The sequence below is a fragment of the Desmodus rotundus genome, chromosome 2 (assembly GCF_022682495.2).
Source record: "Desmodus rotundus isolate HL8 chromosome 2, HLdesRot8A.1, whole genome shotgun sequence".
Lineage (NCBI taxonomy): Eukaryota > Metazoa > Chordata > Mammalia > Chiroptera > Phyllostomidae > Desmodus > Desmodus rotundus.
Genome location: NC_071388.1, coordinates 161,219,941 through 161,245,535, shown reverse-complemented (window position 1 = coordinate 161,245,535; position 25,595 = coordinate 161,219,941). Strand labels below are relative to the sequence as shown.

The 25,595-nt window shown below is 42.8% G+C and overlaps 1 protein-coding gene across 4 annotated transcripts in view; it reads left to right on the top strand.

Moving 5' to 3' along the window:
- The window catches only part of WIPF1 (WAS/WASL interacting protein family member 1), a 118,824-nt gene that overhangs the window by 77,089 nt on the left and 16,140 nt on the right, over window positions 1-25,595 (top strand). For 3 of the 4 annotated variants that reach the window (XM_053918790.2, XM_045196284.3, XM_045196282.3), the window contains 2 exons: window positions 16,477-16,565; window positions 24,176-24,305. In XM_053918790.2, the coding sequence (XP_053774765.1) occupies window positions 16,515-16,565; window positions 24,176-24,305 (181 nt within the window). In that variant the 5' untranslated portion in view covers window positions 16,477-16,514. Of the gene's footprint in view, window positions 1-4,580; window positions 4,802-16,476; window positions 16,566-24,175; window positions 24,306-25,595 lie in introns of those variants that run through there. The other variant, XM_045196281.3, reaches the window with a different exon arrangement.

Below are 25,595 nucleotides of genomic sequence, written 5' to 3'. Positions count from 1 at the left end.
TGTAGTTTTAAAGTTCCTAATAGTAAAAGTCTGATGCTGATCGGGAACGCCTCATCACAGAGGAAGGGCAGAAGGCACTTTTAGGTCCAGCACCTGTGTGTCATCCACAGCAGAGCATGGCCTCCAAGGCCCCTGCATCCATGTAGTTGGAACTCTCTCCACCCAGCACATCATCTATCCCGTGACTCCCTCTTTTCCTGCCCCATTTCCTTTATCTTTTTATTGCCCCCATTTCTTTCCGATGGGATTCTTTTCAGCTTTATTTTTTTTAGTATATTTTATTGATTATGCTATTACAGTTGTCCCATTTTTTCCTACCATCTATCTCCCTCCACCCCCCATCCCACCAGGATCCGCGCCCCCCCCCTTAGTTCATGTCCATGGGTCGTACATATAAGTTCTTTGGCTTCTCCATTTCCTATACTATTCTTAACTTCCCCCTGTCTATTTTGTGCCTGTCATTTATGCTTCTTATTCTCTGTACCTTTTCCCCCATTCTCCTCCCTCCCCTTCCAGGCTGACAACCTTCCATGTGATCTTCATTTCTGTGATTCTGTTCCTGTTCTAGTTGTTTGCTTAGTTTGTTTTTGTTTTTTAGGTTCAGTTGATGATAGTTGTGAGTTTGTTGTCATTTTACTGTTCATATTTTTGATCATCTTCTTTTTCTTAGACAAGTCCCTTTAACATTTCATATAATAAGGGCTTGGCAATGATGAACTCCTTTAACTTGACCTTATCTGGGAAGCACTTTATCTGCCTTTCCATTCTAAATGATAGCTTTGCTGGATAGAGTAATCTTGGATGTAGGTCCTTGCTTTTCATGACTTTGAATGCTTCTTTCCATCTCCTTCTGGCCTGAAAGGTTTCTTTTGAGAAATCAGCTGAGAGTCTTATGGGAACTCCTTTGTAGGTAACTGTGTCCTTTTCTATTGTTGCTTTTAAGATTCTCTCCTTCTCTTTCATCTTAGGTAATGTCATTATGATGTGCCCTGGTGTGTGCTTCCTTGGATTCTGCTTCTTTGGGACTCTCTGAGCTTCCTGGACTTCCTGGAAGTCTATTTCCTTTGCCATGTTAGGGAATTTTTCCTGCATTATTTTTTCAAGTAAGTTTCCAATTTTTTGCTCTTCCTCTTCTCCTTCTGGCATCCTTATGATTTGGATGTTGGAATGTTTAAAGTTGTCCTGGAGGTTCCTAAGCCTCTCCTCATTTTTTTGAATTCTTGTTTCTTCGATCTGTTCTGGTTGAATGTTTATTTCTTCCTTCTCGTCCAAATTGTTGATTTGAGTCCTGTTTTCCTTCTTGTCACTGTTGGTTTCCTGTATATTTTTCTTTACATCACTTTGCATAGCCTGCACTTCTTCCTCTATTTTGCATCCATGCTCAATCATTTTGGGGAACATCCTGACTACCAGTGTTTTGAACTGTGCATCTGATAGGTTGGCTATCTCTTCATCACTTAGTTTTTTTTCTAGAGTTTTGATCTGTTCTTTCATTTGAGCCATATTTGTCTCAGTGCACCAGTCTTGATGAATGTTTCTTCTTTAACTCCTTGGTTATCAGACTTCCATACATTTTTCTGGCAGTTCTGGTTATTTTTTGTCTTTAAATTTGTTTTCCTTCTTTTGGTTATGTGAGGAAGCAAAGCATGTCTACCTATGCCTCCATCTTGGCTGTAAGTGTTTTCATCTTTCTTAATCCATTTTTTCCTCCCCACTGCCCAATGGCATAAGCTACCTGCACTGCATAAGAATCTGCCAAGACCCCTGGTGGGCTCACCTGCTGATCTGTGGCATCTTCCTTCTGGAAAAATTCCCGCTAACTTAAGCCTTCTCAAGAAGGTTCAAGTCTAGTCTTGACATTCCTTATTCACTGTGCCAGGGGGAATAATCTTAAGCTTTTAAGGGAATATTATATTTTGGTAGAATTTTTAGGAGTTATTGATTTTCTTTGTTATTCAACAAACAATATTAATTGAGCACCTAGCAGGTGTCAGATGCTGGTCCAGTTGCTGAGGCGATAGCGGGAAGGAAGGTCCCTGCACTCATGGAGCTTGAATTCTAGTGGGTAGAGACATACCAGTAAATAAACCACTAAATAAATGAAAAAATATCAAATAGTGACATGTGCTATGCACAAAAGAATGCAGGAGCAGAGATGGGGTGTGAATGAGGACATTTTTGCTGACAACTGAAGAATAAGAAAGAACCGGGTGACAAGTGTACCCAATGAGAGGGCTGACAAGAGTGAGGTCCCAAAATGCAAATGAGCTTGGTGCATTTAAGGAAGAGAAAGGGCTAGAAGATTAATTAGCAAGAAGGAATATTACTTGAGATGAGGTCAGAGGACTGGGAGGGGCCGGATATTGTGGGTCTGTGTGAGTCTAGGCAGAGAGTTTGGACTTTTTAAGTGAAATGAGATGCCACTGGAGGGTTTCCAGCAGGGGAGGAAACATTATCAGATTTAGGTCCTGTGATGCATGGTAGACACCATAAATATGTCCAAGGTTGACTGTATTTACAAGTTTTCATTAAAGATGAAACAGACCCAAACTCTAGGCAACTACCCCCTTGCCTGTCTCAGAGGCTTCAGCCTTCTGTGACGTGCTCTCTTCTAACTGTGCTGTCTGGTGGATAGGAATAGCCAGGAACCATAGGCATACTGAGTGTGCATATGTCTGTGTGTGTGTGTTTGTGTGTGTTTGGGGTGCCTTACTTAGAGAACTTAAAAATAATTTTGAAACTACGTGGAGAAATCATCATATTGCCCATGTTCTCTTTTTAGACCCAACTATAGTTAGACTTCCGCATAAATTCACTCAGGCATTTACTTGGTAGTTTGTCAAGTTTTCTGTTTTCCTGAGGTTAGTAGGGGAAGGAGATGATAGCTGCAGGCCTTCACCTCCATGCAGCCCCACGCCTGCATGTATTATTCATGTATTGGGTGTCCCTTGGACTCCAGACCCCATGCCAGGCAAGAGGAATACAGTCATGCCTTCAAGAGGCTCCAGGCAAAGGAGAGGACTCTCAGTCACTAATCCTTCCTTGCTCTATATCCAGGAATCCTGCCATGGCCTGGCATCATGATAACTCTGCTCGTGCAGCTGGACTCATATTTCCAAGAATTTAGAGTTTGAAAGAACTTAGACATCAGCTATCTCAGTATCTTTCAGTAGGAGCACTTCTGCTACTTTGGGTGAGACTGTCTTTAGTAACACAGGACATTTTTGTATTCCTGGCTCCACCCATGAATCCTACAGGCCCCGCACTCCACCATTCCAACCCACTGTCCCCCACTCTCAACTAAAAATTCCTCCACGCATTTCCAGCAGCCTCTTGAATTGAGAACCACTGGTCTACCCAGTCCTATCATTTTACAGGTAAGGGAGATGATAGGCAACTTGTGTTTTCATGCCATTTTCCTTAGAGGCCATTAAAATCAGGACCCAAAGTTCAGATTTTACAATAAAGTTACTTACTTAAATATTCTTGTTTTTCATTCTTTCAACTTTTATTATTACTTTTATTATTTTATCAGAGTTACATGGTATATGTTGTGAACATTAAGTCTGATCCTTTTAGATGGACCTAGAAAAAAATTACAGACATTTTCAGGTTGTTCATATATATTTAAAGTTTTAGTGTAATATTTTCTAGTATACTCCATTGCCCATCTACCTCTTTGAGTGCTTTAGTGAGAAATCTGACTTTCCTTCCACATTCATCATCTCTGTGCTTTTGTCAAGCATCTCCTGGGAGAGTTATTGTTACTCCGTTAAATATGAAGGACAGAAACAACATTCTGGTATAGAAAGCTCCTGGTCTTCATATGCCCTGAGCTCTATATCATTCATCCTGACTTGGGCACCAAATCACATTTCAAAACTCATTTGCATTCATACACCTGACCAGTTCTCTTCACCTGTATTTGTGACTTTCTCCTTATACACTTGAATGCTCTGTAGATGAGGAAAAATCATTTATCTTAATTATTAATGTATTTGAGAGCTTTTAGTCCTTTTTTTTTAAGATTTTATCTATTTATTTTTAAACAGAGGGGAAAGGTTGGAGAAAGAGAGGGAGAGAAACATCAGTGTGTGGTTGTCTCTTGCGTGCCCCCTACTGGGGACCTGGACTGCAACCCAGGCATGTGCCCGGGCTGGGAATTGAACCAGCCATCCTTTGGTTCACAAGGTGGTGCTCAATCCACTGAGTCACACCAGCCAGGGCAGAGTGCTTTTAGTTCTTGAGTGACTCTTTTCCTTAATACTAAATGGTAGAGTTAATACTGAGAGTAGTACTTTCAAATGGAATTTTCATGAAGGAATTGCAGGTTCCATGAACAATTATTTTTGTGGAGGTATTTAAAATAAAGTTGTGCTGTTAACTGGATAGAGGTTCTGATCTCCTCCAGCAACTGTACCAAACAGGTAGGTTTCACCTTGGGGGAAAGAGAAACATTTAATTTTTTTTTAAGTTTAGTTTAGGGTTTTTTTTGTTTTTTTTTTTTGCTTGCTTCTTAAGTAAAACCAATCTAGTTTCTTTTTCTGCAGCAAAGGAGGAACAAACAACAAATTAATCATACAGGAAGCGAATAACCGCAGAAGAACGTCTGCCTCTGACTCAGTATGTCACATTTGATAGGAGGCCAGAGCTTGTCCAAAATGGCTGTCCAAAAACGACCCCACATTTGCGTTAGAAGATGATGCCTTTTTCAGGGACAGTTTTCTCTCTGGGCTCATATCTCACTTGCTCTCTGTCTGCTTGTGTCCCTGATCATGCCTTCCTACAGTATCCTTTAACGGTAAGAAAAATTATATTTAAACTCAATGTATTTTCTTTGTCAGCTAGAGAGAAGAACTAAATGGTTTTTAAGGGGCCATTTAGTATGTTGAGATACAGTTTAATTTTTCCGTAGACGACCATGTCTATTCCTGTGGCACAGAATGCCAGTTTCACCAGTATGTTGATTGCGGGTGATTCCTAAATTGTGTTTTGAGTTAATATGTAAGCAAGATTATCAGTAGAATTTTTCCTGACCACTGGATAGTTTGGATCCGCAGGAATTTTGTCCCCCAATTAAAATTGGGGCTTATGTCAGTCAGGAAGTATATCCTTTCCATGTACGGTGCTTGTCCACACAGTTGCCTTTGAATTGTCGCTTTCGCCAGCAATAGGAAATGCTTTTAAAGTAAGTGGAGTCACTGGAAGCTTCAGAGGAAATCACCACAGAACAAACTGTTGCCATCTATTGCTACAGACCTGTTACTTAAGTGCCAATCCTAAACTAACCCATTTCTAAGCAGAGTCTTTTCAGAAGCCAGTGTCTCTGTGGAATCGTTCTGTTCCGCATGCAGACGGCGCAGTGCGCAGCGACTACTGCTAATCAATTCTGTAGCATTCAGAAGAACTATTTTCATTTAGTATGATTAATGCTTTGGCATAAAATGTCATCGTTTTAAAATTTCGAGCCATGTACCTAGAGACCTACAGAGCAGAAAAGGAAATTTTTTTTTGTATCAAAAAAGTTTTTTTTTCCCTCTGGGGCACATGGCAGTTTAGTCAGTAAGTACAAGTTCTTTTAAATAATTCAATGGCATAACTGAGGGTACAGAGTAGGAAACAGTGTACAGAGTAGGAAATGGAGAAGTGGTCAAATGAGGAAAAGGCTGCAGGAAGATCTAATTAAGGAAAGTAGAACAGTTGATAGAGATAAAGATGGGTGGGAAGGCAGGAGGAAGAATAAAACGGCACAGTAACAGAAGACAATAGAAGCCTGGGGAAGGTTTTGAGGTCAATTCGTGTGGAAAATACCCTGACTATTCACTTGGATTGTGAGTTTTAAGTACTATAGGTTCATGTCAGAGGCTTATATTGCTTCTGAACTGGAACATCATCTAGTTAAAATGCTTCCTTTTATAGTCTAAAGAGGTTTAAATGATTTACTTAAAGTCACAGTCAGGTTTTCTAATGCTCTTTGGAAAGTTCATTCATAAGTCAGTTGTTCACAGCTCTTCAATTGCTTTAGTATCTAAACTCTTTAAGGACTGCGCCTGCTGGAGTGAATTGCAGTAGTTAGAGAAATCCCCGTGCTGAAAACCGTCCTCAGGTCCAACAGCAATTTCACCCTGACCACTAATGATACCAAATTCCAGATGTGGCCTATAGGCTGGAAATTCCCCGGTCTACGATAAAATGTAAGCGGAAGTGAGCTACCTAATGCCTGGACCTTTTAAGTCGTATGCCCTTTTGAAGGCTTGCTTATCATTTCATGAATACGTCATTTACTTTGGAAGTTTCTGGCTGCTTAAGGTTTGACTCATTTTTGTTTTACCAAGTTTTCATACATTCACTTCTTGTTGGAAAGAGCATTTCGCCTCCCTGTCATAAATACCTGTCTGTATTTTGCAACCCTCACTTGTGAAAATTAAAACTGAAAAAAATACTAGAATGAGGAATGCCTTAATTAGTACACTGTTCTGAGAAATTTAAAATGCCCTTTAGGCATGCTTCCCTTCACCATTCATTTGTAATGCGGAGGTTTACAGGGGAGTGGACATGTGGATTAAGGCTTAATCAACTCTGGTTTCTCCCTCTCACGGTAAAATGGGAAGGGAGACAGTGACATTTATTGAGCACTTACTATGTATTAGTCTCTTTACTTTTGCTTATTTTGTTTTTTTAAAAAAACGGCTAACAAAATGAACTAACAAGCAAAATAGAGACAGACTCAGACAGAGAGCAGGCTGACAGCTGTTGAGTTGGGGAAGGTTGGTGGGGGAGAGTGGAGGGATTGAGAAAAGAGAGAAGAGAGAGAAAAAGTTTATGGACTCTGACAACAGTGTGGTGATCGCCGGTGGGGCAGAGGGGTGGGGGAAGGTGGAAGGGGGTGGGGGGATAAAGGGTGATGCACGGAGACCCAACTTGCGGGGTGAACACACAACACAGCGTAAGATGATGTGTTGTAGAACTGTGCACCTGAAACCTGTAAAGTTTCATTAACCAGTGTTACCCCAATAAATTCAATAAAAAGGAAAAAATGGCCACAGTTATTAAGCACTTGCCTCATTTAATAATCCTATTTAGTAAGTACTATTTCCCCATTTTATTGTGGGAACTGGACTTAGTTAGAGGAGCTAAGTAGTGTGCCCACGGCCACCTAACTACCAGGTGTGTAGGAAGTGCTCTGTAATTTCAAGAGCCTTTTTCCTAAGTGCAGTTGAGACACACCGAGATGACTTTTTCCAGCCCTGGGAGTTTGGGATTATACACATGCTCCATTATAAATGTCACAGCAACAGTAAATATCTTTTAAGCGAATGAGACATTTTCCTTTCTGAGTCTTTTGACCTTTTCAGAAGTAAGTTTGGTAACACTTCTAACTTATATAAGAAGGCTCCACTTTCAACAATAAAATAAATAAAATACATCAAGTGTGTTAACATAATGCAGTGAGTGTGTGTGAGGGTGCACGCATGTGTGTGAATGTGTGCATGTGTGTGTTTGGCAGGGACAGGAGTAGATCTTAATTCCATGATAAAGCTAAATGTGGTGCTGAGGGTTTAGGAAAGCTTCAGCGCTGAGGTTCGGGCCCCTTCATGCCTGGCAGAGATGGAAAGCAGTGTGAGGAGAGCAAGACTTTTCAGTTAAGGGGGTGAAGTAGAGAAGTTTCCCTTCCCTTTTCCACAGTTAACCAACGACAGGTAGGTGGATCATTCTACTTACCTTCATTTTCTCGCTTTTGAAAGGTTTGATGTCTATGAATTTGCATTAGTTTTTTTTTCATTTTGAGAGAGAGAGAGACTTGTTGTTCCACTTATTTATGCATTCATTGGTTGCTTCTTGTGTGTGCCTTGACTGGGGATCAAACCCACAAGCTCGACATTGCAGGACAACACTCTAACCAGCTGAGCTACTTAGCCAGAGCTGAATCTGCATTCGTCTTTAAATTAAACATATGACAGCAGGTTAAAAAAAATAATTTTATTTCATAGCAGCCTTTATTTCCCTAGCAGTTACTCTTAAGGTAAAATTGTGAGTTGGCGTCATAGTAATTGTTATGACATTGTAGATGTTTCAAAACATGTTCTCTGAAAAATGCCTTGCTAACCTCCTCATATTAATCAACTGTTATCTAAATAAGTTCTAAAAGAAGTATTTCTAAAGTAGCTTATCTAAATACTAAACTCTTATCTAATTAAAGTCAAAAAGAAGTATTTCTAAAATAGCCAATGACCCCCTAAGTACAGGTGAGACACAGACCCTCACCTCAGAGAAGACGGCCTAGAAGCAAAATAAACTTAAGCTATCATTTTAAATGATATTCGACCGAGAAAGGAGCAAGTACGTTCTGAGAAATGAGGGGTTCCATGGTCAGAAAGCTCGGGTTCCACATTCAGCTCAAATTGAGAATAACAATGATAACCAACTAGGCGAGGCTGTCACTTTGCTTATCGTGAAGGAACCCTCGCCTTCTGTCCTCTACATTTTGCTTCCTCTCGGGTTGAGCAGCCTTCTCTGTCTCTCTTGTGTTGATTGCCTCATTGCCTGCAGCCCTCTGAGCTTGGACCTGAGAAGAGGAAGCGTAACAATAATAGAAACAAACTTTATGCAAAGATGTCAAATTTTCTAAAATGGCCAAAGGACAGGCTGGGCTGGTGGGGGTAAGGGTTGGGGCACAGAGATGTTGCACTGTGACGGATACGGTAAAACAGAAGCTACAGGCGAGTGCAGCTGTGAAAAGATTGTGCTAAAGAAACAGGATGGCTGTGGTTTGCTGTGAGCATCAATTTTCCTGTTGAGCATTTGTTACAGGAAGTTGAAGAACAAAGCCACCTTCATCTTAATTAGTACTAATGGTTTGCAGATCTTAAACACATCCCACTAAGCTTGCATCATGGAGGAGCCTCTAAAGAATAGATTCAAGAACAATTGAGCAGGAATCCCAAAACTACAAGCTTTTTAAAATTCAGGAGTTTAGCAACAGTTTGAGCTGGCTAAATGACTTTATTTTTACAGTATAACTTGAAGTGGATCCATTGGCTTTATAGTGAATGCCTTTGCAATCTTTTTTTATGGTTATAATAACTATAAATTTAAGAGACTTTTCTTACTAAAACACGGTTGAGTTATATGTATTATAAATTTCCTTCTATTAGTGTTTATTGGTGGAACGATTGTGTGTATATATGTGTGTATAGATAGAGTGTGTGTCTGTGTATTTCTAAGCTAGAAGGGCATACAGGGTCCAGCAGAAGTACAATCACATGCAAGTTTATTTTTTAACAACACATGTGCCTAACAGTTTGAGCTACGCAAGTGCGCTTTGCACCTGGAGTGGTGTCCACGTAAGTGCTTTCACCAGAGTTCAACTCTCTTCCCTGCAGACAGGCTGAGCACAAGATACATAACTCATAGTTTTGTAGACAGCATCCGAAGATGTCGGACAATGCAGCACACTTCCTATTTATTGAGTAATATTACAAAAAAGGTAACCTGCTGGTCTCCGATCTCAGTGAAGTTCAAACAAATGGCTTTTAACTGAGAAAAGACCTGAAACTTAGGTTTTAAAAAAAGGTCTGATGGAAGACTAAATATTTATGAGAATGGCTCCAGAACCATATGAGACATTCCCTAAATATGTGTTAAGTAGAAAGAAAAAGTTTAGAAGGGAAAGATTATTTAAATGTAAGTAACTCGTACAATGGGCTACATGTTCCTACTTTATTCCCGTAATACCTCAAAAAGTGGATTTTGCTCATTTTTACAGAAAGAAAAAACTGAGGACAAAAGAATTGACTGGTTTTTTCAACAGTACACAGAAAATATTAGAGACAAAATAGGTTCTGTTATGGTGCGTCCTCACCTTAACGCCCCTCACACACAGCGAATTAAATACTCCTCTGTTGATTCAACCTTTTTGAAAAAAAAGTTTAATTTTCTCCCATTTGTAGTATAGCATTTAGGGGTGACTTTTGGCAAGAATTTATATAGTAAGATGCTTTATATTGTTGAATAGTCCAAAATGGTGATAAAGCATAACTGGATAAACCTGCTTCTTACCATCTCTAGTAGAATGTGGCTGATCCAGCGCCCCCCTCCCCCCCCCACAGGATTAGAGGCAGCCTTCTGAGGGTTATCAGATGTTTTCATTGGACAGTGTTGGACATCTCCCCCCTCTTCACATCGTTCTGTACTGTGGGCCTCACACAGCATGATCTGGAATGATAGGCATGCATTTAAAGTTGGCTTTGAGAAACTAAGGAACTGTTTATTTAAATAACTAGGCAGTTCTCTTGATTCTAAGAAGGCAGATCATTTTATCTCAGAAATAATTCATCTTTCTTAGATGAGCACCTTGAAGAAGAAGCCATAAGTTTCCTGACTGAACTGTAGGCTGTAGTTGAACCTCTAATTGGCCTATCAGGGAGAAAATGTGTTACAGGGTGAGGAGTGTGCTGAGCAATTCAGTCTTCCTCACAAGTGTCGCTCACAAGCAGTGTCGCATATGGAGGAAAGGGCTCTGGACCCCAAGATGCCCCGGTTGGTCTAGGGTCAGAGTGTGCTGCTGTCTTGGGGGAGCATTACCCCATGATGTTGACCTAGTGGCATTGTAATAAAACCAACAAAGCCAACCATTTCTTTCCCAGAACGAGGTAATCCCCGCATTTCGAAATATTGATGTATATTGTGTGTGTGTACATGCCTGTGTGTGGGCAACAAAGAAAAACCGGCTAATGAATTTTTAAGTCATTTATGCAAAATATCCTGCTCTGTTCTCTCAACCCACAGAGCCAGCCCCTTTAAAAAAGGTGTGTTAGTAGATCCCTCCCCTCACTGTAACACTTTTTCACCTAAAGTTTGATGATTTTTGAATGGTGTATTCAATTATTAAATAAAATTTTTGCAATCACTCACATACCCTAGGGTTTGGGATGATTTTTTTATTTTTATATCTTTAACATATGACAATCCAGAGATATTTTGGGTAAGAAATCAATTGATGGATATTTTATTCAAAATCCATTATTTTATAATTTCCATAATGGATAATAGACAGACAAGAATTGTTAAAACTGTGCTTGTTAGCTTGCAAGGGCTGCCATAACAAAACCTCAGACTGGGTGGCTCAAACAGCAGAATTTATCATCTCGCAGTTCTGGAGGCTAGAAAGAAGTCCGAGGTCACGGTAGCAAAGGTTCGGTTTTTCCCGAGGACTGTCTTCTGGGCACCTTCTCCCTGTGTCCTCACATGGCCTTTTCTTTATGCTCATGCAGCGCCAGTGCCTCTTCCTCTTCTGGTAAGGACCCCAGTCATGTTGGATTTTAGGGTCTCATTTGACCTGATCACCTCTCTAGACATGTTATCTCCAATTCTGAGGTGCTAGGGGGTTCAGGCTTCAACACGTGAATTTGGGAGGGGCACAGTTCAACCCATAGCACTGTGTCTGAAAACAGAAAAGTCTTCCATCCTTGTGGTTTTCTTTGTGCACATAGAATTCAACACACAAGGTGAACATTTCAGAAAACTCTGGCTTTTCTCCCCATGATGAAAGTTATTTAAACAGTGAGATGATTCTTCAAAATAAATTAATTCTCAAAAGTGAATGTTCTTACAAATGTAATGCCTGGGGTGAGGGTGGGGTGGAGGGCAAGGATCAGCAAAGGGTGGATCAGAGATCCTCCAATGTTAGGGAGCCTCGCTGAGGGGAAGGCAGGACACAGGGGTCTCAAAGTACGCAGCCGATCCTGATACACGAGATAGCCCACACTCCAGGAACCCCTACCCTAGTCCTTTGCCTTGCATGAGGGCTGCCTTTCCTGCCGAGTTCCTGTCTCCCAAGGGAGGAACCATGCGCAGCAAGGCCGAGTCTTCAGGCTGCCTCATTCCCACCTGTGCAACTCCCCCCACACAGGCCTCCAGGCTGAGCAAGGGCCTCAGCCAAGTGGCCAGCTTGGTCCCTCCTCTGCCAAGTTCTCAAGTGGCACTCACACCAGAAGGAGTCGTGCTCACCCTCAAGGCAGAGAGATCTAGGGCCGCCTATTGACTGCTTACTCTACCAGCCAGCTGAGAGCAGGCCGTCCTCCCAGTGACCCCGATTTAACAGGTGGGAATGGGAGGCTGTGAGAGGTTACATCTTACCTCAGGTTACTAGGTAGCAGAGCAAAGATTCCAAACCATAGACTCCTGGCCCAGGTCTCATGTTCTCAAAGGGATTCTAACCCTTTTCATTCCATAGACCACACCAGTGTCCGGCAAAGCCCAAAGGACGCCTCCTTGGGCTGTTGTTAAATGCATAAAACAAAATACAGAGGATTACTAAGGAACTAGTTAGAAATGTGTACAAGATCTGACAGCAGATCTAAACAGTGCCATAATTTCAAGACAAATCTGAAACTGTTGTAATATGATGTGAAAACATCATGTGAAAATCTATTGGTGAAAAAGTTTCAGGTACTGTGATCTATGGCTTACCGTCATAATTAAAGGAAATGCTAGTTTTTTGTTAGAACTTAGGAGATATAAACATGTCCCTTTTTTTCCATCCAAGTTCATGAACCCCTGAATTAGATCCACAGACCTGAAGGTGTAAGGATCGAGGTTGGGAATGCCTGGTCCATTAGGATCTAGGCTGCTTTTTGAGGCCCTTTGGTAAGGCCCAGTTCTGGTTCTGATATGAGCTGTTAATGCCAGGAGGAGGGAAGCCAGGGCACTCCCATGGCCTTGGGTTCTGCTCCACTGGCCAAGTCAGGAACTGACAGGAAAGCAAATCCCGTACTTAATGCTACCAAGCCCCTCTGACACAGGGCTGATTCTTTGCCCAGACCTCAGAATGCAAGGGCTGATGCTGGAAGCCATTCCAATGGCCAGCACACGGCTTACTTGTGTGACACCTGGCTCTTCCACTCAACACATATTTAATGAGAGCCCTGCTTTGTGCCAGGTATTAGGGAGACCTAGAGAAGTTCACAGTCTGGTGGGAACACAGCCAAGAAGTGGGCCTGGTGTGGGCCCAGCATGGGGGAGGTGGGATTGGTCTTCTTTGACCCACGTGGTGAGGTGGCCGGATTGAGTCTGAAGGTTCTCACAAACTTAGACAAGTCCACCCAAGCAGCTGTTCAGCTAGGCAGGAGCAAAGAGACCAAGGAAGCCTCTGCAATCAATCACCTGTCAGCATTGAGGAGGGGTGTATCAGGAAGAGAGTGAGAAATTGGGGGCCGGGAAAGCCGCGGCAGCCGAGGGAAAAGACTACAGTTACCCTTCAACCATGCTGGTTTGGACTGCGTGGGTCTACTTACATGCAGATTTTTTTTTTCCAGAAAATATTATGAATGTACTTTCTCTTCCTTACAATTTTCTTAATAACATTTTCTTTTTTCTAGCTTACTTTATTGTAAGAATACAGTATATAATACATGTATGTGTTAATTGACTGTTATCAGTAAAGCTTTCAGTCAACAGTAGGCTGTTAGTTCAGTTTTGGCGGAGTCAGAGGTTGCATACAGATGGGTGGGGTCAGCATCCCTGACACCCAGTGTTGTTCAGTGAACTCAGGTCTGCATCAGCCTCGGAGAGTTGAGAGCCTCCCCCATAGAACTTCTCCCTGTTGTGCATCTGAGTGGGTTAGGAGGGGAAGGCCAGGCTTCTGTGGTACAGGGGTTTATTTATGTCAGTTGGTGTATAGTGAGAACCGTAATAGCAACAAAGGAAGATTGTAAAATAATTAAACTGGACTTGTAGGCTAGCAGTCCCCTGAAAGAGTCCATTTACCACAGTTTGGCCTCTAAGATGACAGGTCAGAAGTCCAATTTGGTCTTTGCAACCAGAGACTGACTCATGAGGGCCAAACCCATAGGGGGTTCCTGGTGATGTGAATCCATCCTTCTCAGGATTAGGATAACAGGTTAGCTGGGGAACCTGGGATCTGACACAATGAATTCGAGTGTTGAGGGGCGTTCCATCCACCAAGCACACGGGTGGTCTGTTCCATGAAGCCCACCTTTTTGGCCCTCTGGGTGGTCCCAGCCAAACTACCCCCTTATTGAGCTGCCTTCTCCAGCTCTGATAATACCATTGCTTTGGCTGCAGTGTGCTTCACAGTCATTTGGACCCAAATCCAGTTCCAGGTCCCTGTCCTTCCTCCTAAACCTAGGATGTGTCTGACTCCACGGTCTCCAAAGGTGCCTTCTGCAGCTGGAGAGCCCCTTGTAGACCTCCGAGCACAGGCGCCCACCCTGCTTACACCGCCCGCTTGGCCTCATGGGCGTATAATTGGCATCATGGAAAAACCAATTTAAGGAACACATTTTAAAAGAATCCTCATCTGAGACAATCTCTTATTGAAAAACAGGTTCTCATGCAGTTTACAGGTGAGCGGCAGCACTAAGTGTTGGCTAGCCCTTTGCCTGCCTAAAAATGCTTATCTAAAAAGAGCAGGGGTGAAAGGACTCGATTGGAACGAATTGTGTGGGTCTTTTTGTGAGTTCCTTAACTTCTCGGAGTCTCAGTGTTCTCCGTGGAACTAGCAGAATCGTGCTCATTTGCAATGTCTGTAAAAGTTAGAGACAATGTAAATAACATGCCCTGGACCCAATCACCCGTCAGTAAGTGAGACCTGCCGTTGCTGCCATGGAGCTTTTAAGTTTTTATTTTCTAGGTGGCCCTCTTGGAACAGAATTATTCCAAACTGCCCTCATTCCTTTCTCCAGTGGCTTTGCACATCCGGCCACCTCCTTCTAGCTTTTCCATACATTTCTGTTAGCAGAAAGCAAGCCATCCAGCACTACCTCAGTATTGCTAAAAGATTTTCAACCTTTTATCACCCCGTGGCACACGTCAACTAAGTACTAAAGTTCTAAGGCATGCCAAAAAAAAATTTTTTTTTGCCTGTCTGGCAAAAAGATACGTATAATTTTGACTCAGTCACACTAGATGGCTATTGTTCTGTTGGCTGTTGTCATTTTTTAATTTGACAATCTAAGGGAAAAGAGGCCAGTGCCCCTGACTCATTAGTCAGGTACTGCATGTTTTAAACATTCTTGCAGCACACCAGTTGAAAAGCACCTGCTTTAATATAACATATTTGTTTCAAGGTATAAGTTTTCCACATTAATTTTTAGTGGTTAACTCAATTTAAATTCTAACAAATTATTTTCTGCAATAGGAAACTCTTAAGAATGAAAGAAAGATAATTCTGCTGTTCAAAACTGTGGGCATACATTCAATAGAAACAGCATTAACTCAAGTGGCTGGCGTCCCAGGCTGCCAACTGGTTTAAGGCTCAAACTCTGCAGACAGGCTTCTGAAATAAGATGAATCACTAGGGGATCTTGTTCAAATGCTGAAGCAGACTCAGTTGTGGGGAGAGGGGCTGAGATTTGATGTTTCTAACAGCTCTGCGTGATGCCTGTGCTGCTGGTCAGGGACCCCACTGGGAGCAGTGGTAGGGGCTGGGCAGAAGAAGTTGGGAGTGCTTTGGGTGAGAAAGTGGGGGAGGTGCTGCTGGGACTGGGTCTGGCAGGAGGAAACGCAGGGATGGGACTCCAAGGACTGAGGGACGGGGAGATGGGATTTGTGGCTGGTGTAACTCCTGGGGCTTCCTCAGCACTGTTTCTTCAGCCCCTGATGTTTGCCTGCTGCCCCCTTCACCGCTGCTACCCACCAGGGTCGCCCTAAACTCTCCCACCCAGCCACAGAGTCCAGCCTTTCCTGTGTTCCCAGGGCACTCACACTATGCACAAAGCTTTCCTAATGAAGCCCACTTCTAGTAAACAGCCCGGGGATCATCAGCTTAAGTCCCTGTGTCTTTTCACCCTCTTTTTTCCCACTTCAGTCCTACAAGGAAATGTCAAGGAGCACAATCTAGGAATCGAGCCGCCTCACCCATCACCTTACCTGCTTACCTTACCTTGTCTCCGTCTCCTTTCCCTGGAGGACTAGACCTGTGAGGCCAGAGCAGAAACATTCATTTTTGCATTCATAGAGTGTGCACCCAGACCCAGGCAAATGTCAGGAATCTGCACAGAAAAGAAAACAGCGAGGCATGAGATGGAAGGGGAGTGGGAGAGCAAGAAAGGATTTTGTCATGGAGATGAGTGAGGAAGAGGAGCCACTTGAACATGAGATGCTGCCAGGATATACGCACAGCAGTATCATAACTTCCAGCTACCCAGCCGAAGGCCCAGCGCCCTTGCATGGGTCGGTCCCCTGACCTGCTGAGGTGGGTGGTGGAGTTGAGCAGCATGGGTGCTGGATTTTGCTTCCGGTTTCGTCAGGCACTTAGTCTGAGACACCTCCCCACTAGGGTCCTTCCAGAACAGTCATATCTCAGCAATGTCGTGAAGGTAATTCCACCTCTTACAAGAGTTGGCCTGTGTGGATGGCTGTCACTTTGGTGGGAAAGGGGGAGGAGGAGGACAGAGTATTACTAAGAAGTCTATACATGACCATGTTTTGTTTCTATTTGTTTTGTTTTTACAGGTTTATCAGCAAGACTGTTGAAAGCTTAACCGTCCGAGATGCCCGTCCCACCCCCTCCAGCGCCCCCGCCGCCGCCCACGTTTGCTCTGGTGAGTGGTTCCTCATCCTCTGTCATCCAAGCATAAAGCAGCCGAATGAAGTCGAGCCTAGCATCCATGTGTTTGTTTCACACGTCTCTGCATTCTGGCCTAAATATGACATGGTGAGCTTTCCAGGTGCCGGAGTAAGCCAGAGCCAGCCAGAGCCTGAGGTGGGGCAGGTGCACCTGGAGGGTTTGCTGCCTGAGGCTTCATGCAGTGCACAGTACACACGTGGAGGGCGGGGTGTTAGGTTTCCTCAGCTGTGTCTGGGAAGGGAAGCGTCCTGTTCATCCCGTGTGCTGGCCCAAGGCAGGTTTGCAAGGGCAGTTCTGAACTGTTTCCATTCAAGTGGGCTCAACTTCTTGCCTTTAACTTCCGGGCAGGACCGTCCAGAAACCCAGGCCTCTGTCTGCGACTGCATCCATTCAAGTGTCCTCCAGACTCGCTCCTTTTTTTCTCTGCCTTTTGCCCTCTTTCTTCCCACTCTCTGTTTCTGACAAATAACCCCCACTCCCACCATTACCCCAAGTTCCCCTCACACACTTATATCCCCCTTTAAATCTGTCCTTGCATTTAGATGTCTACTTTCCAAAGGAATTTCTGCTCTCTGGGCTCATCCTGGTCCTTGAGAGACCCGTCCCCACAAGTCAGCGCACCCTCTTCTAGGAAGCCGGCAGCCCTCCACGTGGCCTTATGGAGGCTCCCAGACCTGCCGGGTGACAAAGGCCTCCCCAGCATGTGAAGCCTTTGTTGCTAAAAAGCCTGCCAGTGATGGGCCCTTCATTTTTCATTTGAGGAAACTGAGGCTCAAAGAGGAAGAGCCTCTTGCCCAAGTTTCCATGGAACACATTTCTATACAGCCCATCTAAGGCTGGAACCTAGCTGGAAGAACGGGCAGTTAAGTAGCTCACTGCTATTTCAGGCATGGTCCCCAACTGCTGGTTAGAGTCACCAAGGAACAAGTACAGAAATTGACAGTAAGCATTTAGAAACACAGCAACCTGATGGTAGTGTTTGCCTATTGTTTTTAAGATTGCATTTTGCATGTCTTTTTTTGTAAGTTAATTTTTCTAATAATTATTATTTTACAAAAATATCAGCCCATGATAGATTGGAAAATTTTCCTTTTAAAAAAATAGTCTTTCACTTAGATAAGTTTGAAAAGCTCTGATCTGGCCAACATATTCCTGCTATGTTGCAAATATAAATGGCATTTGCAATTGCAAATACAAACTGCATTTAGTTTATATTTCCCCCAAAATGTAGGTTGTATACCACTGCTGGATAGTATGTGCCTTAATTTTTGTTTTATTTTAATGTTTATATGCTTGTTTTTATTCATGTTCTGAAAATTATAACTAGCATATGCAATTTAATAAGGAGTTAATTTAAAAGAAAATGCTGAAAAGTAGCATAGTAAATTATATAGTGAATAGACTTAATGAAAAATATAAAATAAATAACAGGTAGCACGAGAAAATGACCAGAGTCAGGAAAGCTGTGCCAGAATGATTGAAGTTTGGGAAACCCTGCTTTATCCCACCAACCCATTTCTGTCCACTATCACTTCACTCAAAGTAACATCTGAGAGAAGTAGGTTATAGAGGTGAGTAAAGGGAAAGAAGAGTTGGTGGCCCTCATAGGACACAGTTTAGTGGGATAGTGCAATTAAGGAACCTGGACTGCCACATGGGAGAAGTCAGCACCCAAAGGGGTCACGTGTCAACATAAATTTTTAGACAGAAGGGGAGGCCATTGAGGGTTGCTGACCCAAAACCAGTAGGAAATCTAGTGTGGGCACATCACTTAACCCCTCTGGTCCTCAGGGATATTTTCATCCTCAAAATGAAGACAATAGGTCATTTTAAAAGCTCTTTCCAAGATCTCCAAGGTATGTTGTTAAGTTATAGAAACAAGTTTCAGAGCAATAAAGGATGATCCCATTAGTAAATGTGAACTATACATACAGAAAGCTTTTCTGGAACTGACTGCTAAGACACTCTTAACAGGCTTGCTATTGGGGAGTGTTTGGAGCCTCTGGGGAAGGGACGTTTTATTTATTAACTTTTCTTTTTTTTTTTTAATTTTTATTGTTATTCAATTACAGTTGTATGCCTTTTCTCCCCATCCTTCAACCCCACCCCAGCTGAACCCACCTCCCTCCCCCACCCCCACCCTCCCCCTTGATTTTGTCCATGTGTCCTTTATAGTAGTTCCTGAAAACCCTTCTCCTCACTGTCCCCTCCCCACTCCCCTCTGGCTATTGTTAGATTGTTCTTAACTTCAATGTCTCTGGTTATATTTTGTTTGCTTTTTTCTTCTGTTGATTATGTTCCAGTTAAAGGTGAGATCATATGGTATTTGTCCCTCACCACCTGGCTTATTTCACTTAGCATAATGCTCTCCAGTTCCATCCATGCTGTTGCAAAGGGTATAAGTTCCTCCTTTCTCTCTGCTGCACAGAATTCCATTGTGTAAATGTACCATAGTTTTTGGATCCACTCATTTGTTGATGGGCACTTAGGTTGCTTCCAGCACTTGGCTATTGTAAATTGTGCTGCTATGAACATTGGGGTGCATAGGTTCTTTTGGATTGGTGTTTCTGGGTTCTTAGGGTATAATCCCAGCAGCGGAATTGCTGGGTCAAAGGGCAGTTCCATTTTTAGTTTTCTGAGGAAATTCCATACTGTTTTCCACAGTGGCCTCACCAGTCTGCATTCCCACCAACAGTGCACTAGGGTTCCCTTTTCTCTATTTATTAACTTTTTCCATTTAAATATAATTCACATATAATGTTGTATAAATTTAAGCCATACAATGTGTTGATTTGAAACATTTATATATTATAATTAGCACCATAGCTTTAGCTAACACCTCTATTATCTTGCATAATTATTTCCTTTAAATTTTTTTAATTTAATTTTTTAATATATTTTATTGATTGTGCTATGACAGTTGACCCATTTTTTTCCTTTCCTTTATTTCCCTCCACCCTGCACACACCCACCCACCCCCGACCTTAGTTCATGTCCATGGGTGTATGTATAAGTTGTTTGGCTTCTCCATTTCCCATACTATTCTTAACCTCCCCCCATCTATTTTGTACCTACCATTTATGCTTCTTATTCCCTGTACCTTCCCCCCCTCTCTCCTCCTCCCCCTTCCAGGCTGATAACCCTCCATGTGATCTCCATTTCTCTGATTCTGTTCCTGTTCTAGTTGTTTGCTGAGTTTTATGGTTTTGTATTTTTTAGGTTCAGTTGTTGATAATTGTGAGTTTGTTGTCATTTTACTGTTCATATTTTTGATCATCTTTTTTTTCTTAGATAAGTCCCTTTAACATTTCATATAATAAGGGCTTGGCAATGATGAACTCCTTTAACTTGACCTTACCTGGGAAGCACTTTATCTGCCCTTCCACTCTAAATAATAGCTTTGCTGGATAGAGCAATCTTGGATGTAGGTCCTTGCCTTTCATGACTTGGAATACTTCTTTCCAGCTCCTTGCCCTCCAGGTTTCTTTTGAGAAATCAGCTGACAGTCTTATGGGCACTCCTTTGTAGGTATCTCTCTCCTTTTCTGTTGCTGCTTTTAAGATTCTCTCCTTATCTTTCATTTTGGGTAATGTAATTATGATGTGCCTTCGTGTATGCTTCCTTGGGTCCAACTTCTTTGGGACTCTCTGAGCTTCCTGGACTTCCTGAAAGTCTGTTTCCTTTGCCATGTTAGGGAAGTTCTTCTCCTTTATTTCTTCAAATAAGTTTTCAATTTCTTGCTCTTCCTCTTCTCCTTCTGGCTCCCCTATGATTCGGATGTTGGAACGTTTAAAGTTGTCCTGGAGGTTCCTAAGCCTCTCCTCATTTTTTTGAATTCTTGTTTCTTCGATCTGTTCTGGTTGAATGTTTATTTCTTCCTTCTCGTCCAAATCGTTGATTTGAGTCCTGGTTTCCTTCCTGTCACTGTTGGTTCCCTGTACATTTTCCTTTATTTCACTTTACATGACCTTCACTTCTTCCTCTATTTTATGACCATACTCAACCATTTCTGTGAGCATCCTGACTACCAGTGTTTTGAACTCTGCATCTGATAGGTTGGCTGTCTCTTCATCGCTTGGTTGTATTTTTGGAGCTTTGATCTGTTCTTTCATTTGGGCCATATTTCTTTGTCTCAGCACACCTGTTATGTAGTAAGGGGCAGAGCCTTAGGTATTCGCCAGGGCAGGGCAACCCATGTCACTGCATTGTGTCACTGTATGTGGGGGAGGGGTCCAAGAGGGAACAATGCTACTTACTTGGCTCTCTGGTCTGGCTTTCAGTCACTTTCCCTGATACCCACAAGCTAATTGGGCCCTTCTGGTGCTGATTTCTGGGTAGGTAGGTTTGTGTATATTCTAGGACCCTGTGGATCTCCCCAATGATCTCTCTTGTGAGGCTGGGAGTTTCTCCCACTGCTGCAACCCCCACAGGTTTTTTCAGTTAGAGGTTTATTTCCCCATGCTGGATCCCTGGGTTGCACTCTCTGTCTCATTCCCCAGTTGTTCCTCCCAGTCCTCCAGCCTCTGCCTTGCCGTGAGTCCCTTCCACCCCGGCTGCTCATCTTCACCCCTCCCACCAGTCTTGATGAATGTTTCTTCTTTAACTCTTTGATTGTCTAACTGCCATACAGTTCAACTTTCTGGCATTTCTGTTTGTTTTTTGTTTTTCAATTTGTTGTCCTTCTTTTGGTTGTGGGAGGAGGCAAAGTATATCTACCTACACTTCCATCTTGGCCAGAAGTACATAGTTATTTCTTGTGGTGAGAACATTTAAGATTTGTTTTCTTAGCCAGATTATAACACAACATTGTTGACTGTAATTACTGTGCTGTGCATTAGAGCTCCAGAACTTCTTCTTCCAGGTGCGAGTTTATACCCTTTAACAACATCTCCCCAGTTTGGGGAAGGGGCATTTTCGATCCCACATTTGCCCTTCCAGCAGATTATAGGGAAGGCTCTGGAGTCAGACAGCCAGAGTTTAAATCCTAGCCCCCGCTCGTACTAGCTGGGTGACTGGGGCAGATGGTCTAATCTGTGCCTTAGTTTCCTTGGTTCTGAAATGAAAACAATGACTCACGGGGGTGATAGGGACTAAATGAATTAATACACGTGAAGTGCTAAAACAGTGCCTGACCCATTGTAAAAAGTTATATAAATGTTAATGGTTATTATCTTGAACAAATAATACTTTATAACTTAAGACCCATGTAGCTTAACACACAGAGATTCTATGTAGCCTGCTCAAGGGTTTTTCCTAGCTCTCCCTCTGCCTCTAACTGCCTCTAACTATAATGAGTAGCAGGATGAAGTATCGAGCTAAACTTCCCTGGTTTACCTCCTGTGACCCTCACTGGCACCTCCAAAAATCAGACCCTTTCTAAAGGGCTGGGGCTGGGCTAGAAGGGCTCTCAGGACTGCCAGAGGACTCCCCCAGGGACCAGGCCAGGCCAAACCACTTCCAAGTGTGACTGACTGCGCCAGCTTCCAGGTTCGTACGCTGGGCTCTTCATGTACCCACTCCCTGCAATAATCCTGAAGAAGCAAGAGCCCAGTTTCATAGTAAGGATCTTTCCCAGGAATTCCAAAAACATAGAAAACACTCAAATATTTTATTTTATTTTTTTTAATTTATTTTTTATTGTTATTCAATTACAGTTGTATGCCTTTTCTCCCCTTCCCTTCCCCCACCCCAGCTGAACCCACCTCCCTCCCCCACCCCCACCATCCCCCCTGATTTTGTCCATGTGTCCTTTATAATAGTTCCTGCAATCCCCTCTTCCCACTGTCCCCACCCCACTCCTCCCTGGCCACTGCTAGACTGTTCCCCCCCTCAATGTCTCTGGTTGTATTTTGTTTGCTTTTTTCTTTTGTTGATTATGTTCCAGTTAAAGGTGAGATCATGTGGTATTTGTCCCTCACCACCTGGCTTATTTCCCTTAGCATAATGCTCTCCAGTTTCATCCATGCTGTTGCAAAGGGTATAAGCTCCTTCTTTCTCTCTGCTGCGTAGAATTCCATTGTGTAAATATACCATAGTTTTTGGATCCACTCGTTTGCTGATGGGCACTTAGGTTGCTTCCAGTACTTGGCTATTGTAAATTGTGCTGCTATGAACATTGGGGTGCATAGGTTCTTTTGGATTGGTGTTTCAGGGTTCTTAGGGTATAATCCCAGCAGCGGAATTGCTGGGTCAAAGGGCAGTTCCATTTTTAGTTTTCTGAGGAAATTCCATACTGTTTTCCACAGTGGCCTCACCAGTCTGCATTCCCACCAACAGTGTACTAGGGTTCCCTTTTCTTCGCATCCTCTCCAACATTTGTTTGTGGATTTGTTTATGCTGGCCACTCTGACCGGTGTGAGATGGTACCTCATTGTGGTTTTAATTTGCATCTCTCTGATGGCTAGTGATGCTGAGCATCTTTTCATATGTCTCTGGGCCCTCTGTATGTCTTCCTTGGAGAAGGGTCTGTTCAAGTCCTTTGCCCATTTTTTAATTGGGTTGTTTGTCTTCCTGGAGTGGAGTCATGTGAGTTCTTTATATATTTTGGAGATCAGGCCCTTGTCTGAGGTATCATTGGCCAGTTATCCATGACTAGAATCTAGTGACAGTAACGAGGCCTCGAGACTATCTCCTCACAGTATGTTTTCCCATACTGTTGGTTCTCTTTGTAATTTGGTGCTATTTTCTTTAGCCTTGCAGAAGCTTTTTATTTTGATGAGGTCCCATTTGTTTATTCTTTCCTTTATGTCCCTTGCTTTAGGGGACATGTCTGTGAGGATGTTGCTGCGTGGAATGTCTGAGATTTTCCTGCCAATGTTTTCCTCAAGGAACACTCAAATATTTTAAAGCAGCACTTTGGTTGGCTCTGCAGCCTCTGTGAGCTAAGCTTCCAAAGAAACACCTTAAGCCAAAGGGACATGAGCAAGGGTTTGGGGCAGTGGAAGTGTTCCAGGTCTTGCTTGAGTGGTGTCTACATGGTTGTCTGTTTGTCAGAACTCCTAGAACTATATGCACCGAGAGGGTGATTTTACTATTTACAAGTTATACCTCAAGTCTCTCTTAAATTAAAAAGAAACAAAAAAACTTTAGCAATGTAAACAGAGGGAATTATTTTTCTCAAACGGTAGATTAAAAAAAACTACAGTGTGCTGGAGAGAACTTTCTCCTTGCAGCAGGTTAGTTCTGAAAGATAAGAAAGAGAAGCTGTTCTGCAGAACACATTTTGGAGAATGAAGCCTTGTGGTATCCTGCAGAATCTTCTCAGACTTAAAATTCCCTTCTCATTTCTAGCCATCCAACCCTGGCTTTGTTGGTTACAGCCAGACAATGGTCTGAATTTTCAGAGACTTTTAATGGGAACTGACTCTTCCTGCATTAAAAATAAATGCAATTTATTTCTGCATCTGCTCCCAAATGTCCAGGTCTTTAAAAGAATGACATTGGCTCTAAAGCTTGTGGAGAATTTACAACCTGTCACCAACAACCTGAATAACAAGCTTCAATACTCTAGTTGTCCCCTCTGAGTGTGGCAGTACATGATTTTAATTCAGGAGATGAATATGAGTTTGCATGGTTTCCTTTCAGGCCAATACAGAAAAGCCTGCCTTGAATAAGTCAGAGCAGGCTGGGAGAAATGCTCTTCTCTCTGACATCAGCAAAGGGAAGAAACTAAAGAAGACAGTCACCAATGACAGAAGTGCGCCGGTACTGGACAGTAAGTGAAAAAAGTTATTTTCCATGGAGATAAATGGTTTATGGCCTAACAATCCACCCTATCCTTTTTTTTTTTTTTTTTTGGTCAACAACAGCTGCAAAGCTAGCAGAATAAGGGACTGTCTCACTCATTGTAGGCCAAGGCTTCAGCTTGGGTTCCTCTAATGCTGCAGGAAGCCAGTATAATAATTCTTTGTCTAAGTCACACACAGCAGCAATTCTCTAAATTATTGAAACGCTTTCTGGAAATTAACTCTTTGCTCCTTGCACCACAAATCAAAAGGAAGGATGAAATAGGGAAAGAGCCCTAGACTTGGAATCAAAGAATGTGGGTTCAAGTCCTGGCACATCCATCACATACCATCTCCAAGCCTATTGTCCTCATTTGTTAAATGGAGATAATACTATTCTACTGTCCTCACAAGTTCATTGTGAGCATCAGATGGGACAATGCTTGTAGTGTTTTGTTGCCTGCAAAGTGAAATTCAAGTGTAAGACATGATTATTAGAAGCTTGGAAAAAGAGGAAATGAGACCATAACCTCACTTATCTGCCCATCATAAGTCTGAGATACCCTCTGGAACAAGGTATGGCGTGTGTTAACAAACAGTTACCCACCACACAGGGTTACTTACTAACATTCACAACAGAATGAAAAGTTATCCATGACTAGAATCTAGTGACAGTAACGAGGCCTCGAGACTATCTCCTCACATCCCTAGATGTTACCACTGCCAGCCAGATGTCCCCAGAATTCATCCTGGACCATAGGTCCCATTTGGACTCAATAGGAAATAGACAGGTGAATAATGATGTAAGATTATAGCCAAGTGGAGGATAAGAGGGGCTTAGGAAGAATTTCTAGGAAAAGTGCCTAATAAGAGGAGGATCAGAGTTAGATGAGAACATTGCTGTGGGGTAACTGGAAAAGAGGAAGACCAAGACAAAGGCCTCTGAATGTTGTTCTGTTAACGGGCAATGTGGTGCAAGTGAGAACACAGCACACCTCAAAAAGAAACTGTGGGGTCTTCGACTCTTGATACAGTTTTACCTTTAGATCAAAACTGATGTGGTTAATGGATAATCACTGTCTTAGTCCCCCTGATCCATGTCACAAGACTCTCCCAAAGGGAGTCCCAGCACAGTCACTTATATAAGGGGAGCCTTGGCCCAACAACTCCCAAGTCATGGTGTCTGGTATGGGGCCAGGGCAGCTCCGCTCGTAGCCAGCCTCTGGGACAGAGCCCAGTGGTTCTCCCCACCATGATCGGGAGGCTAGGCCCCAGGGAGG